Genomic DNA, 23,986 nt, shown 5'->3' on the forward strand with positions numbered 1-23,986 from the left:
ACTTTAGATAGTAATTGTGAAGTATGAAATGTGTGAAAGCGTTCAAAGGGCGTTACTAAAATACGTACCTCAATTTTTTCATTCAGAATCAAACTGATGGCTGAAGGTGAATTAAAGGATATGGAACAGTTTTTTGATGACCTTTCAGATTCTTTTTCTGGAACTGAACCAGAGGTTCACAAAACAAGCGTTGTAGGTATGAAACTCTTCTAAGAAGATCAGTTCGCACCGAAGTGAGCAGCTTCCTAACTCACATGTATCATTACTCTTCCGTATCTGAGAGCCAACACAGTGGGCCTTTTGGACCTGTCATAGTTTGTATTTATTGCCTTGCTGTTTTGATCTATGTTTAAATAATCAACTTGTGGAAAAGCATGTTCTGCTTTTGTCTGCAGTGGTCTGAGCATTGGCCTGGTCCCTGGGGGCTCTTAGGGTTTCTGGGCTCATTCTCACCATCCTCTGGGTTTCTTGATTGCATCGTGCAACTGTGTTCACCCACCAAACTTTTACGAAATAGAAGCAAGTAAAATAGATATCATTTCAAATACTGTCTAAGGTGAGGACATACAAGAAATTTCTCGATACTTTTTTTAAAAACATTTTTATTTTTAGTGACAATATAGACAACAAAACATAAACATCCATTCACAATTTTTGCGTAAACAGTTCAGTAACATTGCTTACATGCTTCCCGTTGTGTAACCGTTCTGTCCCCACCCATATTGTTTCTTCTCTCTGCCCCTTAAAGTTCTCATCTGTGCTTTAGATTAACTGTTGGGAGTTTACACTAGCATAGGTAATTCTCTAATGCTCGAGGCCAGCGTTCTTTCTGGGCTGTTGTTTAGTTGAATGATGGCTTCATGGAATAGTTTTGGTTCAAGGTCTAAAGATTCTTTCTGAGCATTAGATTGGAGTTCTTGACAGATTCCTATCACCTTTAGATCCATGCCCTAGTCCAGCTGGCTCTTTGCATGGAGATTTCTGTTATTCAGGCTTAGATAGGTGACAGTCGATCTCCTTCTGTGTGGCAGGCTCTGAACTTACAAGATAAGGTCGAAATGGACCTTCCCCCTGTGGAGATTACATTCTCTTGGGAGAGCCAGACAGTAAAAAGTAAACAAAGACAATTTCAAGTAGTTGTAACGGCCATTTTGGGCTGAGTCTGGAAGCCGTGCGCAACCGGTTCAGCAGACTGATCGTGGGGATGGCGCAGGACTGGGCGGTGTTTTGTTCTGTTGTGCGTGGCGTCACCGTGAGCCTGAGACGGATTCAACAGCAGCTAACAACAGTAGCAGCTGTGATGAGGATAAAATGGAGGTAGTGATGGTAGCCTGGGGCCTGAGCCCTGACCATTAAGAGGAGACTAGCTTTGTAGAGGGTCAGCGAGAGCATATCAGGTGTGGAGAATGGCAGTAGCAAGTGTCTTATTTTATTTCTTTTGAGGACAGGATTGCGACAAATAGTCATTGACATTGCCTAGCCTGGACCTCAGCTAATGCTTTACCTGGTTCCTTTCTTACTTGGTAGGTTTATTTCTACGTCACATGATCCTGGCCTACAGTAAGCTTTCTTTCAGTCAAGTGTTTAAACTGTACACTGCCCTTCAACAGTACTTTCAAAATGGTGAGAAAAAGACAGTGGAAGATACTGACATGGAACTGACAAATAGGGAGGAGAGTGAAAGAAAAATGGAAAAAGAGGAGCTGGATGTCTCTGTCAGGTAAGCTGGGTTTTCCTGGCAGGGTCCCTCTCCTCTTACAGGGGCCGAGGCCTGGGCAGTAGCAGGATTTCCAGCACAGTAAGTCCTCTTTCATCCGGAGTCCTCGTGCCACCCTCAGCCACCTGCCCTCCAGGTAGACCCTCCACCCCTCGCCACCTGTTCTCCAGGTAGACCCTCCACCCCTCAGCCACCTGCCCTCCAGGTGGACCCTCCACCCCTCGCCACCTATTCTCCAGGTAGACCCTCCACCCCTCAGCCATCTGCTCTCCAGGTAGACCCTCCAACCCTCAGCTACCTGTTCTCCAGGTAGATCCTCCACCCCTCGCCACCTGCCCTCCAGGTAGACCCTCCACCCCTCGCCACCTGTTCTCCAGGTAGACCCTCCACCCCTCAGCCACCTGCCCCCGTGCCCGGAGATTGACCCAGATGGGCTTGTTATTTTTTTTCTTATCACATTATTAAGATCTATTTTCTGTTAATTCTTTTAAGGAACGTTTCTAGGCAGTAGTGTCATCCTAGTTCTAGCTACTCTCTGCCTCATAGAGTAAAATGTCACTTCAGAAATATGCTAAAATTCAGAGTTTTCTTACTTTAGCTTGGCTTTCTTTCAGATCAATCTGATTTAGTCAGGTCTAACTGCATCTTTTTGTTTTTATCCTATTCTAAGAATTTAGTTGTGTATAACCAGCATATTTACTATAAAGGTGTATGGGTTTTAGAAAATGTTTAGTAAATATACGTCTAAATGATAAATATTAATAAATATTGATAATAATAAATATTTAGTACACTGAATTTCTGTTACTTAAAGTGTTTATAGAATTTTTTGTAAATAATTCTAATTAAGTATTATAATTATAATTCTTTGTCTAAAGAATTATATAGAGCCTCTTCCTTCATTCATTTCCTAAACCTTGAGCACCTGTTGTCTGCCTGGGCGCAGTACTGGGTATCTGCATACAGATACAAGTAAGAGCAGTCAGCATGGTGATGCACAGGTGCTATGATGAACGTCTCTAGCAGACAGAGCTCAAACGAGAGATGTCGTTTGTTGCCATGGAGGATATGACACTGAGCGAGCCTTGAAAGATGGGTAGTGTCCAGCAGTCTGACAAGGACTGGGAAGGCGGGCACTGTGGGCTGAGGAAGCAACGGAAACATCCTGGCCTGACAGGAGCCCTGGAAGGAGTTCATCAGGGCTGGCGTGTAGGCGAGAAAGAGAAGGCTGAGGAGAGGTGGGAGCTCTCAGGAGGCATGGCGCCTGCCCTGCCAAGCAGTGTGGGCTTTATTGTGGAAAGTGATGGGATACCCCTGGAGGGATTTAAATCAGGAGGCATGGTAGTTCTGCATTTTCAAAGGATCCTGCTGGGAGCTGTGTGGAATTTAGGTCTCTGTCTGGCCGTGTTGACAGTGAACTTTGGTAGGTTGTTTACCATCACATTTTAAGTACATCTTCTATTTCTGAAAAGAGAGTTAATTTAAGAAGTTTTGAACTCCTGCTGTAGCAGTCTGTCTGACTTTGCGTTACCATTTGTACTATTGTGTAACTCTTTAATATTTTAATTTTTTTCCAGAGAAGAAGAAGTATCTTGCAGTGGGCCCCTGTCCCAAAAGCAAGCAGAGGTTTTTCTTTCTCAACAGGTATGTTCATTCTGTAATTTATCATAAACTGTTTTTTATCCCATGGCACTAAAAATGCCTCTGAGGTCAGTGGGTTTATTAATTACTCTGCATTACCCCCGACACTTGGTCCTCTTTTCTTCACTAATGATGCCGATATGTCTGTGCGTCCCTTCCTATTTTGTGTGTGATTTTATTTTATTTTTATTAAAGTTACAACGCAGGCTCATTTAGTAATGGTATGTGACTATCACCCTTTAAAAGGATGTGATTTGGGAGACTTGCTTCTCCTTCCCCAGCATTTTATCATGATCCTTTCAGACAGAAGGAGAAGCTGAGAAGCATGACACGGCGAGCTCCCATGTACCCCTTACCTAGACCCTACAGTTGGTAGTGTGCTGTATTTACTTTCCACACACCCTCTATCGATCCATTGTCTCATCTTAGTCTTTGGTGCGTATTTCTTTGGTGCATTTCTTGCTGTTGCTTTTGAGCTATACTTTTCATTTTTTCAGTACTGTCAGCTGAACGTTTTTCTCCCATGTTATTTCCAGCATCAAATTTTGGTTTTTTGTTCTGTTTTTCTAGTTTCTCCTCATTTTGTTATTAGTTTTTTTCTTCAGAAAGTTGTAATCTTGAGATCCAGGTACAAGTGATTGACTCACCCCTGCAGATGAATTTTGAAGAGGTTAGGAAAGCCTGTCCAGACAGTCGGCCAACTCTGGGGGGCACAGCCAAGCTGAGTCCTCACTTCACCCTCACACCTCCTACCCTGCCGGTGGATGAAAGGGTTAAATATAAATCTCTAAAGCTGTAATTAGGTTAGAAGGAACTACACATTAACTTTCAACTGGACTCAGGGTGGGGAAAGACTTTCTAAACATAAAAGCAGGGGAAGAAAGCATGTAGGAGAAGATCATTTGATTTTTCAGCATAAAAATTTGAAATGTCCCATGTCAGAACATGTTCTAACAAAATTACAGTAAAACCTGAGAAAGCCAGGACCTGTGTAAGGCAGAAACCCGTGGGAGAGAAGGTTGCTCAAGCATTTTCCACTAAAAGTAGCAATAGAAAAGGCAGCCCCGTCAAGTTCCCCTCTCACCGTTTTCACCGTGAAAGGCAAACAACCAAATGGGAAAAAGCACTTGCAGGAAATATGACAGTTAGAGGGTTAATATTTTTGGTAGAAAAAGCATATTTTCAAAGACTGATGATAAGGCAAAGTTTATAATGTAGTATTAAGTGAAAGAGCAGAAAGTAAACTGATAATATTCTAATTTTATTAAAAATATGATACACATAGACATACATATGCATATATACACACATATGATGTTCATGCCGTCACATTGATTCCGACTCACAGCAACCCCGTGTGACAGAGTGGAACTGCCCCGCAGGGTTTCCTAGGCTGTCGTCTTCACGGAAGCGGATGGCTCGGCCTTTCTCCCATGGAGCCCCTGGGTGGGTTTGAACCGCCAGCTCTTCAGTTAGCAGCTGAGCATTTAATTGTTGAGCCTGCAGGGCTCCTTACATATGCATATATGTGTGCATGTACACACACACACACACACACACACACACACACACACAGAGAAAAAAGATTAGAATAAGATACGCTAAAGCATTAATAATGTTACTTCTGGTTGGTAAGATTGCAGATGATTTTTTATTCTTTTGTATGCTTTTCCATATTTTTGGAATTCTCTACAATGATTTGACGGATTAGAAATGATTGCTTATAAAGAGTAACTTGCCATGGTAATATTGGAGTAAGGTATCTGTAACCCAATTAAGTCCTATCATTTAATTTACAGTTAGGTTTCTACGTGTTTTGTGCACTCATTATTGAGACCCTTCATATGAAACAAATCAGTGGGGGCACGGCAGGACAACTGGGTGCCGTAAGGCCCTTGACAAGTGCTTCCAGAGACCAGGATAAGGAAACCACACTACCTACCTTCAAGGAGCTTACAGTCTGGGGGCAGGCGAGGTCAGACTGGCAAGTTTAATACAGTGTGATAAGTACCACAGGAAGGGTCAGTGCAGGGGGTTTATGGGAATATGCAGGAGCTTATAGGAGCTTACTTAGTCTAGAAGGTTGTAGAAACAGGTACCTGAGTTGAAGCTGGGACCTGAAGGATGAGCAGGAGTTTGCTAGGCATGGGGCCCATGAGTGGATGGGGAGGCGTGGCTGGGAGGCCTGCTGTTTTGGGAAGTGGACACAGCATTGTGTGGCCAGGAGGAGTGGGCACAGGGCGGGTCCATAGTGGTTCAGTGTATCCGGAGTAAGGGGCAGTGTGCTGAGCCTGGTGGCTGTGGGGGCCAGACCATGCAGAGGCCTCTGCAGAAAAGTACTCAGGTGAGGCTGTTTAATGTACATTTCCATGTATTTATTGGTCATTTTAAAATTTCAGGCTTCTTTGTTAAAGAATGATGAGACTAAAGCCCTCACGCCAGCTTCTTTGCAGAAAGAATTGAACAACTTGTTGAAATTTAACCCTGATTTTGCCGAAGCGGTGAGTCTTTCCAGAATGTGTCGCTGAGTTTGGAAAACAGGGTTATTTTTTATGTTGAGTAGTCATGCAAATAAGGATTGGCCCATTCGTCCGGGTGCTTGAAAGAAATCATGTTCCTGGCAGGTAAACACCTTGGCATAGGTCGCTAAGCCCCTTGGGCCAGAGGGAGTGTCTTACAGTACTGATGTTCTCTTTCATTCATCATCTCTCTGATGTTGCTAATTATGGACAGGAGAGGATAGAGTAGGTAGGCTGATTTAAAAAAAGAGTTTTCGAGCCGAACGATTCTTTTCCCCTCTCCTCTTTTGACAGAGTTTCTTCCAATAACTCCATTCCTTACCAGGTTTTTTTTTTTTTTCTCTGAAGACTTTCTTGGTAGTGCCTGGATTTGTCAACTGACTCTACCCACATATAGAAATAGATCTGTTTTGCTTTGCTTCTCAGTAACTGACATTGCTGCATTTGGAAGAAAGCTTAACTCATTGATTCAAACAAAACAAAAATGGTTTCAAAATAGAACATGATTAACTTAGTAAGCTAGTAAAAGTTTCACTGTGCTTTAACTTGGATGTTTAGAAAAATTAATTTCATAAATTATATATGAGTTCAGGTTTAAATCTTTATTTTAAAATAATACTTAATATCCGAACTAAGTGAGTTCCCTGTCTGTCCTCATGTATCACCCATTGGTCCTGATGTAATTAGTGGCATCACGTATGCATTTTTAGAATAAAACTGACACACATGCCAACCAAACTCCCATTTTTCAGTTGGAGACTCCCACTAGAGGGAACTGTGCCAAGGCAGTGTAGTGTGAACTTATTCTTTCCCCATGTAGGGAAAAGACTAAGCTAAACTGTGGCCGTCTTGGTAGGAAGGTGGTGTTTGTTGCAGTCTTGCCCAAGAGGAAGCGGAACGTTTAAGATATGCTGATTGTTTCTTATTTTAGCATTATCTCAGCTACTTGAACAATCTCCGGGTCCAAGATGTTTTCAGTTCAACACACAGCCTCCTTCATTATTTTGACCGCCTGATTCTTACCGGAGCTGAGAGCAAAAGTAATGGGGAAGAGGGCTACGGCCGGAGCTTGAGATACGCAGCACTGAACCTGGCCGCCCTGCATTGCCGCTTCGGTCACTAGTAAGTTTATAGACCTTTGCCCGTGCAGATGTGGAAGAAATTAGCCTGCAAATATCATGAGGTATTAAAAGAAAAAAAAAAAAAAGAAAGAAGAGAAGGAGGGAGGGAGGAAGGAAGGACAAAAAGAGAGACAAAAAGACTTTTGAACCTGGACTTGTTGGTAACTTCTAAAGAGGTAACTTTTTGCACTGGGACAAAAGTTAATCAAAACCTTCTGCCTAAATAGTCTGCCCCCTGGCGTCACTATTTGGGATCACCATCTTAGTGCATGGCCTCTTTTCTTTCATTACTTCTAAGAACAACAGCCGTTGAATTAAAAGGAAATGAGATCATCAGGCCAGAAACTCCCAAAAGGATTTTTCGGAGCTAATAACGGGTGCAAAAGCTATTCTCAGTATTTCATAAAGCCAAAAGGATGTTGTGCCTTTACTGGGTACAAGAGTGCACGGGCTTACTAAAAGCCTCCTTTTTGCTTTTGAATGGAATTCAGTCAGGCAGGTCAGTGAGGGGACTCTAGTTTATTCAGTTGCTCAGGTGTGCCTATGTTTGTAATGAATAAAAATAGGAAAATAGATCAATTATTGCCTATTATATAGAGGTAAAGAAGCCCTATTGGCGCACTGGTTAAGCATTTGACTGCTAACCAAAAGTTTTAACTTACCAGCCGCTCCATGGGAGAAAGATGTGGCAGTCTGCTTCCATAAAGATCACAGCCTAGGAGACCCTATGGGGCAGTTCTACTCTGTCCTGTAGGGCCACTATGAGTCAGAATTGACTCAACGGCAATGGGTTTGGTTTTGGTTTTATATAGAACCAAGTAGATAAAAACTCTGAAAATATGGAGGCTATTTTGAAAACAAGGAAATAATGTGAATAATAGTAAAAAAAAAAAAAAAAAAAAGTGAATTAATAGGAAATTATTAATTGAAAGAGTCCCTTGTTCTCTGTCGCGTTGTCCCAGTTGAGGGAGATGTGGTCTCTGTACAGGCATCTTGGAAAAGAGACTCTGTTGTTGTCAGGTGCTGTTGAGTTGGGTCAGACTCAGAGTGACCCTGCGTACAACAGAACAAAACATTGCCTGGTCCTGAGCCATCCTGACAGTCATTATGTTTGAGCCAATTGTTGCAGCCACTGTATCAATCCATCTCACTGAGGGTCTTCTTCACTGACCCTCTGTTTTACCAAGCATGATATCCTTCTCGAGAGACTGGTCCCTCCTGATAACATGTCCAAAGTATGTGAGACGAAGTCTCACCATCCTCCCTTCTAAGGAGCGTTCTGGCTGTGTTTCTTCCAAGACAGGTGTATTAGTTCTTCTGGCAGTCCGTGGTGTGTTCAATATTCTTCGCCAACACCGTAATTCAGAGGCATCAACTCTTCTTCAAACCTCCTTATTCACTATCCAGCTTTTGCAGGCATATGAGGCAATTCAGAATACCATGGCTTGGGTCAGGTGCACCTCAGTCCTCAAAGTGACATCTTTGCTTTTTAACACTTTAAAGAGGTCTTTTGCAGCAAGTTTGCCCAATGCAATATGTCATTTGACTTCCTGACTGCTGCTTCCATGGGTGTTGATTGTGCATCCAAGTAAAATGAAATCTTTGACAGCCTCAGTCTTTTCTCCGTTTATCGTGATGTGGCTTCTTGGTCCAGCTGTGAGAATTTTTGTTTTATGTTGAGGTGCAATCTGTACTGAAGGCTGTAGTCTTTGATCTTCATCAGTAAGTGCTTTAAGTCACCCGCACTTTTAGCAAGCAGGGTTGTGTCATCCGCATATTGCAGGTTGTTAATGAGTCATCCTGCAATCCTGATGCCTCATTCTTCTTGGTATAGTCCAGCTTCTCAGATTATTTGCTCAGCATATGGATTAAACAAGTGTGGTGAAAGGATACAACCCTGATACACACGTTTCCTGACTTTAAACCATTCATTATCCCCTTGTTCTGTTTGAATGACTGTCTCTTGGTCTAAGTACAGGTTCTCATGAGCACAATTTAAGTGTTCTAGAGTTCCCATTCTTTGCAATGTTATCCATAATGTGTTATGACCCACACAGTTGAATGCTTTTGGTTAGAGACTTTAGGGTGCATTAACAGAATCATAGTGTCCAAAGGAGCCCTGGTGGTGCAGTGGTTTAGCATTTGGCTGCTAACTGAAAGGTCAGCAGTTCAAATTTACCAGCTGCTCTGTGGAAGAAAGATGTAGCAATCTGCTTCCGTAAAGATTTACAGCCTTGGAATCCCAAAGGGGCAGTTCTACTCTGTCCTTAGGGATGCTGTGAGTCAAAATCGACCTGATGGCAATGAATTTGTTTTTTTTGGTTTTTATAGTGTCCAATAATTGAGACTTCTACCTCTCTCTGTATGGGCCATGCAACAGCCAGGCAGAAAATTCCAGTATTTTCTGGTTGTCCCATGTTAAAAGGGGCATTGGTAATCTGGGGCTTGTATTGGTGACAGTGTTCAGGTTGTTGAAGGCCGTACTGCTCACAGTTGTGTCATATAAAGAATGTGAGCACACTGAGCCTGGAGAAAAAAGGATTTAGCCAAGCATGTGTGTGACATTCCATGTAGGTAAAGGTCACATGAAAGGGACTATGACTGATGGAGCTGTGTGCCTCCTAGAGAAGACTGAGAGCTGGGGAGTGCAAGCTAAAACGCAGAGTGTTTCTGCTCGTTGCAAGGAACGTGTTTCCCCGTACGGACCCTCTGAGAAACGTGTCAGTGCATTGCTCAAGCCTAGACCAGAGGTGTCACTAAAGGAATCCAAGCATCAGGTTGGTTCTTGGACCTGAAAATATTTAAGGCCACCCCAAACTCCTGGATTTGGTGAGATTTCATACTATCTTTTAATAACCAACTTCTTTATCTCTGCCCAGCTTTAATAACCTCTTCTTCAGGACCTTTCTTTTTTTTTTGGTAGTCATAGTAAATAGCACTACCATTTGTATTAAATATCAGTAACCCATTTCTATGTTAAAAACACAGACTTCCTGTGGAGTTTGGAAATTTGCATACAGCCTTCTGGTTAGATCCAAAGAATCTTTTGATGTACAGAATTTCCTTCCCGTTACAGTACAATCAGTGGGGAGGCAGCTAAGTGCATGGATATACACACCGAAGGGGGACTGTGTGTATCAGCGGGGAGGCAGCTGAGTGCATGGATATACACACCGAAGGGGGACTGTGTGTATCAGCGGGGAGGCAGCTGAGTGCATGGATATACACACCGAAGGGGGACTGTGTGTATCAGCGGGGAGGCAGCTGAGTGCATGGATATACACACCAAAGGGGGACTGTGTGTATCAGTGGGGAGGCAGCTGAGTGCATGGAATATACACACCAAAGGGGGACTGTGTGTATCAGTGGGGAGGCAGCTGAGTGCGTGGAATATACACACCGAAAGGGGACTGTGTGTATCGGGGGGAGGCAGCTGAGTGCGTGGATATGTACACCGAAGGGAGACTGTGTGTTAATGTGCTGCTTTTTCTTCATCCTTGATTTGTTCAGTTTCAGACTTCTTGGTTTCCGGTCCTGGGTCTGTGGGCCCGTGTGAGTGTCACTTAGCTAACAGGGACTGTGCAAATTTCTTGGGAATCCTTATAGTTATTTTTTGGTCATCTCCTGTGCACTAGGTGCTGAGGTTACAGCAGCAAAATAAGAGGGAAAAAACCCTGTTCTCATAGAGCTCATACTGTAGTGAGAGACACGTACAATAAACAAAACTAAATATAATTACATCAGGTAGTTACGGGTAAGGAAACAGGGTTAGGAAGTGCTGTTGGGGAGTGTTGTGTTTTTTCTTAAGGAGCACCCTTCCTCCAGATATATGCACAGACCACTGCTTCCCTCAACCCCTTTAAAACTCAGAATATTAAGTCACAGAGGCCAGGGAGGGCTGACCTGCCATCTTTCTATTTAAACAGAGATTAGAAAGTGAGGGAGTGAGTGGTGTGGATGTGACTGTTCAAAGCAGCGAGAACAGCAAGTGCAAAGGCTCTGAGGCAGGGCTACTGGACATGGTGGAGGTGGTTGGAGTGTGTAAGTGACGGAGGAATAGAAGGGAATGAGGTCAGAGAAGTGGCAGGGGTCAGAGCAGTTAGGGTCCTGTCGGCCCAGATCAGAACTTCGGCTTTTACTCAGAGTGACATAGGAAACCATGATTTAGAGACCACACACCTTTTATCTCTGGCATTTTGGAAATAGTAGCTTGTGCGTATGAGATACCACAACCAGTTTGCCTCTTACTTTTTTACTGAATGTTTTTTCCCAGTGGATTTTCTGATTAGCCGTGTTGGAGACCCGTAAGGTCGCTGAAGGATTTATCCGACTTTCCTCAAGTTTCTGTGTTGGCGATCTACCTCTTTCTCCTACCTGGGAAAAATAAGCTCTTTTTAGTCTGTTTTAGCATACTACCTGTGCAGTTCTCTCAATAGCTTTTTTCCTAAACATAAGATTTATTTGGTCATCATCTAGTTCTTCTGCTCTCAGGTTAACAGAGGCTTTGGGTCATGTGGTCTCTTAGTCCTATGGACTAGTTTCTCCTTGGAGCCTTTGATTTTCTTCATTCTGTTTTACTGCATATGAGTAGAGACCAATAGTTGTATCTTAGATGGGCGCTCACAAGCTTTTAAGACCCCAGACACTGTTCACTGAACTAGGATGTAAAATATTACGTGAATTATGTTAGGCCAGTTGACTAAGTTGTTCCCGAGACTATGGCCCCAGGCTTTTAACCCAGTAAATGAATCCCATGAGTTGTTTGCATAAGTCTCGGAAGCCTCCAGAAACCCTGGTGGCGTAGTCATTAAGTGCTACGGATACCAGGCTGCTGACCAGTAAGTCCGCAGTTTTGGGTTTTTTTTAAGGAAGCCTCTGTAACTGTGCCCCCTAGTGGTTTGCTGTGTGTGGCTGTACACATGCCTGCAGATACACCTGTACATACACACACGTGTATTTGCTCACCTATGTCTTCCTATACGTATACATGCATCCGTATCTACCTGTGTAACCATACACATACTTTTTAGCTGTTTTTACGGTTGTTGCAAAATTGTATTTATTACAGCATTTACTGAAATTATCCCTTTTTTTTTTTTTTTAATGTATTTCTTAGTGTATTTACCTTGGTGAAGTTGTGCTGACTTCACCCATATTTGGGACTGCCTTCCCTATCACCAAAACTAACGAGTGTCTACTATCCAGAAAGTGATGTCCCCTCCCTCTCCTTCCCATGCCTGTTAACCATGAAAGAGCGTTGCTTTCTGGACGTGTATCTATTCTTTACTGTTTATAATAGTGGGACCGTACAATATTTATCTTTTTGTGATTGATTTATTTCACTCAGCATAATGCCCTCCAGATTCATCATGTTATGTTTCATGAGCTCCTCGGTATTCTTTGTAGCTGCATAGTATTCCATTGTATATACATACCACAATTTGTTTATCTGTTCAGCCACTGATGGGCACTTAGGTTGTTTCCGTCTTTTTGCTATTGTGAATAATGCTGCAGTGAACATAGGTGCACCTATGTCTATTCGTGTTACTGCTCTTAGATCTCTAGGATATCTACCTAGGAGTGGGATTGCCAGATCATAAGGTATTTTTATTTCTAGCTTTTTGAGGAAGTGCTATACTGTTTTCCATAGTTTTTGTACCATTTTTACAACCCCACCAGCAATGTATATGAATTCCAGTCCCCTTACAACCTCAGCAGCATTTGTTATTTCCTGTTTTTTTGATCAGTGCCATTTTTGCAGGGGGGAGATGGTATCTCATTGTATCTCTGTAATGGCTAATGATGGTGAGCATCTTTTCATGTTATTTTTTGGCCTCCTGAATGTCCTCTTTGGTGAAGTGTCTGGCCTGTCCTTTGCCCATTTTTTGGTTGGATTGTTAGTCTTTTTGTTGTTGAGTTGTTGAAGCTTTCTATATATTTTAGAGATTAGAACCTTATCAAATTTGTTGTTGCCAAAGATTTTTTTCCCCAGTTTGTAAGTTCTCTTTTTATTCCCTTGGTAAAGTCTTTTGATAAGCTGAAGTATTTAATTTTTAGGAAGTTCCAGTTATCTAATTTATCTTCTGTCATTTGTGCATTTTTGGTTTTGTTCGATATACTATTTATGCCAAAAAATAGGTACCCTAGTTTTGACCCTATGTTATCGTCCAGGATCTTTATAATTTTAGCTCCAACATTTATGTCTTTGATGCATTTTGGGTTAGTTTTTATGCGTGGTGTGGGTATGCATCCTGTTTTATTTTTCTGTGTATGCATTTCCAGTTTTATCAGCACCATTTGTTAAAGAGACTGTTCCCCATTGAATGGACTTTGACCCTTTGTTGAAGATCAGCTGCCCATAGCTGGATGGATTTACTTCTGGGTTCTCAGTTCTACTCCATCGGTCTTTGTGTCTGTCACTGAACCAGAACCAGGCTGTTTTGTTTACCAGGCCATATAATAAGTTTTGAAATTGAGAAGTGTGAGGCCTCCTACTCTTTTCTTCTTCAGGGTTTCTTTAGCTATTCAGGGCCTCCATCCTTTCATATAAAGTTGAAGATAAGTTTTTCCATTTCATTAAAGAATGTTGTTGGGATTTGGATCAGGATTGCATGGTAACTATAGATTGCTTTTGGTGCTGTTGACATTTTCACAGTGTTAAGTTTTCCAGTCCATGAGCATGGAATGTTTTTTCATTTATGTAGGTCTCTTTCAGCAGTTGCTAATAGTCTTCCTTGTGTAAGTCTTTTATGTCCCTGGTTAGGTTTATTCCTAAGTATTTTATCCTTTTGGGGACTATTATACATGGTATTGTTTTCTTGATTTCCTCTTCAGAGTCCTCCTTGTTAGTGTAGAGGAAACCAGGCAATTTTTGTTTGTTGGTTTTGAACCCTGACACTCTGCTGAACCCTATGAGTTTCAGCAACTTCCTTGTGGAGTCTCTTTGATTTTCTAGGTATAGGATCATGTTATCTGTGAATAAGGATACTTTTACTCCTTCCTTTCCAATTTGTTTGCCCCCTTATTTCCCTTTCTTGCCTTATTGCTCTAGCTAGAACTTCAATACAATATTGAGTAAGAGTGGTGATAAAAGGCATCCTTGTCTTGTTTCTATTCTCAAGGGAAATACTCTCAATCTTTTCTGCTGAGAATAATGTTGGCTGTTGGTTTTGCATATATGCCCTTAATTATATTGAGGAATTTCCCTTCTATTCCTATTTTGCTGAGAGTTTTTATCAGGAAAGGGTGTTAGATTTTATCAAATGCCTTTTCTGTATCAATTGAGATGATCATGTAATTCTTAGCCTTTGTTTTATTTATGTGGTGAATTTCATTGATTCATTTTTTAGTGTTGGACCATCCTTGCATCCCTGGTATGAATCCCACTTGATCGTGATGTATTATCTTTTTGATATGCTGTTTAATTCTGTTGGATAGAACTTTGTTGAGAATTTTTGTGTCTATATTCATAAGGGAAATTGGTCTGTAGTTTTCTTTTTTAGTGGTGTCTTTGCCTGGTTTTGGTATCAGGGTTTTGCTGGCTTCATAGAATGAATTAGGGAGTGTTTGTTTCTTTTCTATATTCTGGAATAGTTTGAGTAGAATTGGTGTCAGCTCTTCTCTGAGTGTTTGGTAGAATTCTCTAGTGAAGCCGTCTGGTCCCCTGAAGTTTTCTGAAAACCAAACAATAGATTAGCTTTGCTAGTAAAAAATATCTGCCTCGAGCATTGTGCTCTTTTAAAAACTATCTATATGGGATCAGAGTGACAACAGCAACTTGAAAGATTACATAGGAACTTTAGGAGGCAGTTAGCTTATGTTAATGGGGGAGGAAATGACTCAGAAAAGGGGGGTGAGAATGGTTGCACAACTTGAAGAATGTAGTCGGTGTCACTGAATTGTACACGTAGAAACTGTTGAATTGGTTTATGTTTTCCTGTGTATATCCTCAACAACAACAACAAAATAAATTTTTTAAAAAAGAAACAAACAAGCGACACTCAGCATTTTGGATCTGATTTTGAGATCCTTAGTGAACCAGTGTTTCTAGCGCTTCTATTATATTACTGGCCACTGCAAACACAACGTTTAAGATGTGACCCGTGCCTGCTGGAGGTTTGTAAACTAGTTGAAGAAATAAAATGAACACAGATTAAATAAATAGAAGGGGATACCCCCAAGGTGTTTAATGAAACACAGCAAGGTGCGGTGCCGACAACAATGCTGTGGGAGTTTTCAGCACTGGGGGGACCATGACAGCCCCAGAAGTTGAGAAGTTTGGGGAGACATTCTAGATGGAAGGAAATCACTTAAGCACAGCTACACACAAAATCTCAGAAGTGGGAACCCTCCAAATACTTTTTATAACTAGTTTTTAAAAAAAATTATAAAAGTAATAAACCCACCTGGTTTTAAAAAATTCAAATAATGCAGAAAAGAATGCAGTGAAAAGTGAAAATTGTGTCTTCTCCTTGGCCTTCCCCCGGGCAGTAGAAAGCTAAAATAAAAATCTTGGGAACCGAGGGAGAGAAAAGCGTTCCTTCATGGCCCTTTCTTTGGAAATTTACCTTTGAAGGGACGAGTCCACTGTCAGTGATTCCTGCTGCTGGATGGCCCCATAAATAGCTACAACAGCCAAGTCCAAGTGCGGCACTCCTTCCTGCTCCCGTTGGGCAAGCATGCCTGTGGTTGTTAATGGGATGTTAACATTCAGTCTGTCATCAGTCAGCAGGCCGAGCTCGCCCTCCAGGAGGCCATCAGGATTGCCCAGGAGTCCAACGATCATGTGTGTCTGCAGCATTGCTTGGTAAGGCCACCCTCCTGTCTGGGGCCTTTGTGCCTGGGTTGTGTTGGCTTTGGGAAGGCCTCATTTGATTTGGATTCCAAGGTCCTTGGCAGTGAACGGAGACTGGTTAGGTGGTCGTGGGAGTTTAGGAAGGGCAACCCATATTTATTTATGTTTTCCTTCATTCGTGGCATCTGTTCTGCTTTGGGGCATTTCCTGTCTACAAATTTTAATGCAACTTGCCATGCAAAAGAGTAAGCCTTTAAGTGCCACATTTAACGTTGACATTAACAGAAAGGTGTGCGCTGCACCCAGTAACTGGGTGAGACAGTGTTCTGTAAAAGATAATCACCCAGCAGAAGTAGAACACAGGGTTCATTTACAGTCACCTGAGAACCACATTCTGCACTTTAAGGCTGTGTGGGCCTGGATCCTTTTTTTCTGGAACACTCGCCCCTCACAGCTGTCAGAGGTGGAAAAGATCAGTGGCTTGTTTGTTTCAGTCTGAGGGTTTTAATGTGTTCGACAGGTTCCATTTAGGTTCATAACTCCTGACAGAGTGTTTTAGAGGATTTATTTTCTCCCTTGTAAATTGTTAATTCTTTCTTGTGGCCACACTGCCGTTTCAGTGGAACTTTAGCCACTCCCCTCACTGTGGCACATTTTGATGATTTCTCTTGCCAGAGCTGGCTTTACGTGCTGGGGCAGAAGAGATCTGACAGCTGTGTTCTGCTGGAGCACTCTGTGAAGAAAGCAGTGCATTTTGGGTTACCGGTAAGGCGCCATCTTACGGGGAGACTGACTGAAGAAGTGGTATTTCTGCCCTCCTTTGGAGCGAACCAGTGATGGGTTTAGAACGGCTGTCTCATTGTGTGCTTTCGCTCTTGTTAGCTTCACATGACCTTACTTATTAATCAGGCCGCCAAGTTCTGTTTGATGGGTTTCTCCCTGCTCCTTCTATCCTAATAATATCAGTGCAAGTTGCAATTTATCAACTCGATAAGAGCTGTTTAGTTTATTGATCAACATTAACTTAGCGCATCTTTACTTAGAAAAATTTTAGGAAAGGCTTATTTTTAAGGTAGGGGTTGGCAAATCGCTGGGCCTCGTCTTACTCCCTGTCTGTTTATATATGGCCCTCAAGCCGAGAATGGCTTGTAGATTTTTTAAATGGTTGGGGGGGAAAAGAAAAACTGTTATGCAACAGAGACTGAATGTAGCCTGCAAAGCCTAAATTATTTACTCTCTGGCCCTTTACAGGAAAAAGACTGCCGATCCCTATTGTAAATAGTAAACAAAGCCAGGAAACGGTAAACCTGATGTGCAACTCTGTCATTTCTCATGGTGAATGACAGAGAAGCACCCAAATTATAGTCCTTAATGGCTTCATCTTTGAAACATACACTGAGGGATCATGGACTCCACCTTTGAAATAGCAATACCTGTTAGAATCTAGATTTCTGTTGCACGAAGAACCTTATTCTGTCTCAAAAATACGTCTTGCAAATGACCAGAGGCAGCGAGACCACTTAGAGCACTTTGTCTCCTAAAGCCTGGGACAAAGTCTGGGAAAGGTGACAGTAATTGTGTGCAATAATTTCATCTGTATGTTTTTAACTAAAGAGAGAGAACTCTGTAGATTGTCCATTGGACTCATTTCTGGGAAAGGAAACTTTTATGTACAGAATTAATTATAATGCCAACAGCAAGCAGCTCCTGGAAATAAATGATAAAAGACTTCTTTTTTCTTTTTTTAATGATAGACTTCTTAAGTACAATTTTTGTTATGGATTTAAAGTGATTTTTTTTTTTTTTTAGGTGAGGTTTCATCTTTGAAAATTATACCAGGAGTTAATGAAAAGATAATTTGTGGTTCATAAAAAAGAACAAACCCAAAACCAAACCCATTGCTGTCGAGTCGATTCTGACTCAAGCAACCCTATAGGACAGAGTAGAACTGCCGCATAGAGTTTCCAAGGACCACCTGGTGGATTGGAACCGCTGACCTTTTAGTTAGCAGCCGAGCTCTTAACCACTGCACCACCAGGGCTCCATGGTCCATGATAGGCATCATAAATTTTTTTTTTATGGCCTAGTATATTGCCCCACACTGTGTTTTGCATTTATTATTTCATCTTATCCTTACAACAGTTTTTCGTGGCAGGTTTGAAGCCCATTTTATAGATGAGGAACCTGAGGCATAGCTAAGAAGCTAAGTGACTGGTCCCAAGTGACACAATGGCGGAGGCAGTGGTTCAGCTCAGATCATCAGCCTCTCTTTCATCACCAATTTTTTAGGGACACGTTGCATATGTTAAAGCCAGGTCAGGCTGTGGGTACTTTCTGCGTGTGTCTGTGTTTATGCGTTCCAGTAAGACCTTTTTACAAAAACAGCAGGCCAGATTTGGCTCACGGCTGTCGTTTACTAACCACTGGTTTAAATCTACTAGGAGGCAGCTTGTTATTTAAACTAAACTCGTAAAGGTTCTTTAATACATAAAAAGCCCTTTTGTAGTATACGTCTGCAGCCCCTGCGCACTTTTTTTTTTTTTTTTAATTTTGTAAGTTGGATTTAGGGTATTAGATTTGCCTAAAACAGGGTAAACCCATACCAGATTTTGACTGGAAGGAATCTTGAGCAGTCTTTTTGCTCAGTCCTCTAACCTGTGTTTACTTTCTTTTTAAATAGTAGTCCTGTCACTGTACATGTGCCAAAATGTGAAAAATGCCAGATTTCTGAACAGCAAAAGAAAAAATTCTGTGTTATCCTCTCTCCCCTCCTTGGTTATGGGCCTGTGCTCTCAGTATCTCGCGTCCCTGGGAATACAGTCCCTGGTGCAGCAGAGAGCTTTTGCTGGGAAGACGGCAAACAAGCTGATGGATGCCTTGAAGGACTCCGACCTCCTGCACTGGAAGCACAGCCTGTCGGAGCTCATCGACATCAGCATTGCCCAGAAAACGGCCATCTGGAGGCTCTACGGCCGCAGGTGGGCGTCCAGGCCGGTGGTCAAGGCCATGGAAGCACGAGTCTTTTAGAGATAAGCAGGATGTAGCCACCTGATTCTATGAAAGGCCATACACTATTTCCCTTCCTTGGGTAGAAATTACTCATGCAGGGGATTAAAGAAAATCCTTTATAGTTTAGAAACTTCTGTATTTTGCATGGACTTTGCAAACCTTTTCCCGTACATGTTCTTATTTACTCCTGGCAGCTGCTTGGTGAGGTAATGGATGGTTTATCCATGATTCAGAAGGAGTAAACCCAGGTTTGCACAGCTGATCTGCCCCAGGTCACAAATGTGGTCAGCAGCTGACAGAGCTGGAACTCAGACCCAGCCACCTGACTCCAAGGACTGTGCTCCTGTACTTCTAGAAGGAGCAGGTACTCCTCTGGTTCACAGAAGCCCTGGTCTGTAGGTGCTCAAATCGAGCATCCCCTGAACCCCAAATCTCTTGTCTGAAGAGAGTGGCTTCCCCGTTAACAAAGGTGTCTGCTCTTGAATATCCCCAGCGTCGTGTTTACTTTTCCATTCAGCCTTGTTTGGGTCAGAAATAAACTTCTTGACCAGATTTTTAATCCTGGAGCCCTAGCCTTACCTCACCTCCCACCTAGCCAGTCTACTTTTTCTTAGTATGCCATAATAAAAGGAAGCACCTGTTTTGCCTGTTTCTGAACTTCAGAGAGCTTTTTGGCCTGGTGTGGCCTGAGACAGCTGTAGACACCGGCCACTGCGCACGCTGCTGAGCAGCCGGGGCTAGGCCGGCCTCGGGTCGGCACTGACCTGTGGAAATGAATTAACACGTGTGAGCAATGGGGAGGTGGGGCCGTGGGGGTGGAAGCTCCTGGTTGTGCCGTAGTCGCTGAGTGTTCCCTTGAAGGCTGCACACCTGGGCGCCTTTCAGCGCTCCCTGTCCTGCAGTGGGAGCGTTGGCACTGCGAGACAGCTGCTGTGTCCGGAGGGGGCTTTAGCTTTCTTCCATTTCCACTGGAGCTGACTTCAGGATGTGGCTGAGGGGCAGCCTGGGCTCACTGACTGCAGGCGCCTCCTCTTCCCTCTCGTCCCCCAGCACCATGGCCCTTCAGCAAGCCCAGATGCTGCTCAGCATGAACAGCCTGGAGTCGCTAAACGCCGGCGTGCAGCAGAACAACACCGAGTCCTTTGCCGTCGCACTCTGCCACCTTGCGGAGCTACACGCTGAGCAGGTAGGCAGGTGGCTGGGCCAGCGCGCTTCTGGGGCAATGCAGGTGACACTGCTGTTTTTCTTTAGGGCTTGAGAATGGACTGAGTAGGGTGTCTGCAGAGCTTGTGGAACTTGCTCCCTTCTGGGAACAAGAGTGTCATCCACTTCCATGTCACAAATGAAATAAAAAGGAGTCTTTCAAGTTTCAGGTAGTAGAGGCGCGTGTGTGTTTGTAGGAGCAGGGAGAATGCAATAAACATGTAGCTAAAATGGTAATTATGAATATTTGTCATACATTTACTCTGTGCCAGACCTTGTATCTGGTGTCATACACGTATTATCTTACTGAAGGCTTACAATAGCCCTATGAGGTCAACTTATTATTATCCCTATTTCACAGAGCAAGAAATTGAGGCCGAGGGAGAGAAATCCTATACCCACAACCATAAATGTCAGAGCTCAGCCCCCAACCTAAGTCTGGCTGACTCCATAGAAGGGCACTGAGAGTTGAACATAACCTTGACTTACAGCCTAAGTCGTTTATACAATTCTCTTGATTTCATGTTGCTGTGATGCTGAGCAGGTCTCAGGGGAACTTGTAGACTAAGACGGAGTAGGAAGAAAGGCTTGGTGAGCTGCTTCCAAAAGTCAGCCAGTGAAGGGTCTATGGATTGCAGTGGTCCAACCTCGTTGTGCACGGTGTCAGCATGAGTCAGAGGGTGACTCGTCGGCAGCTAACAACAAGATAAAGATAAGCATCACAACAATGGAAAACTGTAAAAGAGATACAAACAAGTCTTCACAGAAAAAGTATAAGTGGCCAAATAAACATGAAAAATATTTCATTCTAGTCATCAAAGAAATTAAAATAGTGAAATACCAGTTTCACCAATAAAATTGGCAAAGACACAAGTACTGGGCAAGGAGAAGGACATAGAAGGCTTGTATAAAGGTACTTGGTATGCCTCTATAGGGCAATTTAGTAATATGTACCCAAGGTCTTAAAAAGGCCTATCATTTGGCTTAGCAATTCTGCTTCTAAGGTTTTATGCTAAGAAAATGATGGACAAGTATGCAAAGATGTATGCGCCAAGATGCTTATTGTAGTGCTTTTAAAATAGGGAAAAATTGGAAATAACCCAAATATCCCAAAGCAGAAGATTATTGGATGTATCATAATCTATTTACCTCCTGAAATACAGTGCAGCCCTTAAAAATGATGACATAGGTTTGTATTGATTGACACTGGAAAGATTGGTTTATTCAAAAAGTATTTATTGCGTGCCTCCTACGTAGCTATGTAACTGTTATAGACAATTTACAGAAATAGTGTATATACTTATTTTGGAGATTTTTATATTTTTTATATTTAGGTGCAGAAAAAAGTCTAGAAGGAGAGAGACAAGAACGTTAACTGTGATCTCCTTTGGCGGGATTAAAAGTAATTTGTCTTTTCTTCTTGTTTCCATGTATTTTGTACGTTTTTCCTAGAGTAGACATGCATTACCTGTGTAATTTTTGAAAATAAAATATATTAGAACCCAGAAAGCACGGCCCTTTGAAGTCTCACAGCCTCCGCCCAGTGTTTCGCAGGTCGTTGCTCCGAGAACGCGTGGGTGGTGTCGGCGTCCTCGTCTGCTTGCAGCGGTTTCATCACAGACGCCCTAATCAAATGGCGTCTTTCTACTTTAGGGTTGTTTCGCTGCAGCTTCTGAAGTGTTAAAGCATTTGAAGGAACGATTCCCACCCAACAGTCAGCACGCCCAGGTAACCTCCTTCTGTGTGCCATCCGATTTATTTCTGCAAAGACCGTCTTTACGATACTGTTGTCAGACCGGGACCCCCTCAGGTTCTCATGGCTCCTTTACTTCACCCGCGTGAGGAGGGGAGTGTGTGAGACTCTGTAAGCTGAGTTCATTTAAGAAAGCTGAGAAGCTGAGATTTACAGGAGGGTATTTTCTCCTTCTCGCCTTCAGAGTGTAAGTTAGTATCCTGTACATCTCTAACTGTGTAGGGGTAAGATGGAAATCATCAGTGTCCTTGGCTAGATCAGGAATTATGTCTCAGTTTTGTTGTCTGTTACATGGCAACTGTAATCTTTTCCTCTCAAAGTTGAATACCTTTTCGGGAACACGGACCCAGAGGGGATAAACGTCAAAGCAGTCCAAGATCCTCTGTTCCTTACTGCCTGAATTTCCATCTCTGAGGGGACCGAGAAAGCTGTCTCAAGGGGGCTCCTTTTTCTTCCTTCACTCATAAGTTTAGTCTTCAGTGGATTAGGGAATTTGAAATTGTAAGAGCCCCATGGTCTAGGAGTCGCCTAATGCTGGTCCCTGAGACTGTCATTTGCCTGGGTCATTATCCCCACCTCATTGTATGTGGTGTGAGTGGCTGTCAGCGTGTGGGGCTTGTGCTGGAGTCTCCTTCCTGCCTTTCAGTAGACTGTGACCCGAATTCAGAGTTCCCAGATGGAAAGGTGGCAGGCAAGCAAAATAGAAGATAGAAAATGAAGCCAGGGATGCTGCGGGAGGGAAGAATGAAATGTAGTAGCTCTAATGCGATGGAACAGTTTTAGTTCCAGTTGTTTTTTCAGAAAGGTGCACAGTAAACAAATGAATCAATTGAATTCACAGTTCAGAGAAGAAATGTGTTTGGCCAGTAAATAATTACAGGATGCTCAGCTTGACTGGTGACCAGGGAAATAGAAATTGAAACAATAATGAGGTATTTCATACCCATCAGATTGACCAAAAGTAACGTATCTGACAACACCAAGTGTTGGGGAGGGTGTGGAGCAACAGGCGGTGGCAGGCACTGTTGTCATATAGTTGAAAACTACTCAGCGGTGAAAACAAATGAACTAGAACTAGAACTGGGTAAGTCTCAGGAGGAAACCCTGGTGGCACAGTGGCTAAGGGCTACGGCTGCTAACCAAAGGGTCTGTAGTTCGAATCTGCCAGGCGCTCCTTAGAAACTTTATGGGGCAGTCCTACTCTGTCGTATAGGGTCCCTGTGAGTCGGAATTGACTCGATGGCAACAGGTTTTTTGGTTAAGTCTCAGAAAAATCATGTTGAGCTAAAAAATAAAAAGTAGGTTGCCAAAAGGATGCGTATGCTATGATACTATTAATTTATACACGGTTTAAAAGCATACAAAATAATACTGTAAATTGTTTATGAAAGGAGCTCTCGTGGTGCAGTGGCTAAGCACGTGGCTGGTAACCAAAAGGTCAGTGCTTCGAACCCACCACCTGCTCCATGGGCAAAAGATATGGCAGTCTGCTTCCATAAAAATTTATAGCCTATGAGTCGGAATCAGCTTGATAGCAATAGGTGTGGTATTGCTTATGGATAAATGTATATGTTGTAAAAGTGAATAATATACACCAAATTAAGTGCTTTCTTTGAAAAAGAGAGGGGAATGGAATTTGTGAAGGAAACACAGGGGACTTCGTAGTATCTCATGGTATCTGTAGCGAGTGCGGCAGCGTGTGTGATTGGACAAAGTTGGTGGTTGGAATACTTGTGTTTGTTATTTTATTCTCGTGCCTTATCACATCCTTGTAATATTTAAATTTTTTTTTTCTAAGTCTAAATCTAAAAAGAAAAAGACTGTGAGTGAATTGTTCTAAGGGTGTTCTCAGCAAGCCAAAATACCTTTTTATCCCCATTGAATAATGCGGCGAACATGGGCCTTTTTTTTTCCGTAATTGCTTTTTTCTTTCTAGTTATGGATGCTATGTGATCAGAAAATCCAGTTTGACAGAGCAATGAATGATGGCAAATACCACTTGGCTGACTCACTTGTGGCAGGAATCACAGCTCTTAATAGCATAGAGGGCGTATATAGGTAAGAAACATTGACGACTCCAGCCCCAGACTGAAGGAATTTCTAAGTGGCTTTATTTTTATTTATGCATTTTAGAGTTTGTGAATGGGTCATTATTAATGGTCTTTTTTCTATTCATTACCTCCCTACTACAGGAAATTAGAAAAAAACAGATAAGCAATGTGAAACAAT

General features: G+C 42.6%; 1 protein-coding gene across 1 annotated transcript in view; it reads left to right on the plus strand.

Annotated features, from left to right (window-relative positions):
- The window catches only part of ANAPC5 (anaphase promoting complex subunit 5), a 33,305-nt gene that overhangs the window by 4,439 nt on the left and 4,880 nt on the right, over positions 1-23,986 (plus strand). Inside the window, exons 3-13 of the mRNA XM_049866053.1 lie at positions 87-196; positions 1,528-1,720; positions 3,295-3,361; positions 5,758-5,859; positions 6,809-6,999; positions 15,723-15,804; positions 16,468-16,557; positions 18,589-18,770; positions 19,852-19,987; positions 21,658-21,732; positions 23,694-23,815. Coding sequence (XP_049722010.1) covers positions 87-196; positions 1,528-1,720; positions 3,295-3,361; positions 5,758-5,859; positions 6,809-6,999; positions 15,723-15,804; positions 16,468-16,557; positions 18,589-18,770; positions 19,852-19,987; positions 21,658-21,732; positions 23,694-23,815 — 1,350 coding nt within the window. The remainder of the gene's footprint in view (positions 1-86; positions 197-1,527; positions 1,721-3,294; positions 3,362-5,757; positions 5,860-6,808; positions 7,000-15,722; positions 15,805-16,467; positions 16,558-18,588; positions 18,771-19,851; positions 19,988-21,657; positions 21,733-23,693; positions 23,816-23,986) is intronic.

The sequence above is a fragment of the Elephas maximus genome, chromosome 22 (genome assembly GCF_024166365.1).
Source record: "Elephas maximus indicus isolate mEleMax1 chromosome 22, mEleMax1 primary haplotype, whole genome shotgun sequence".
NCBI lineage: Eukaryota > Metazoa > Chordata > Mammalia > Proboscidea > Elephantidae > Elephas > Elephas maximus.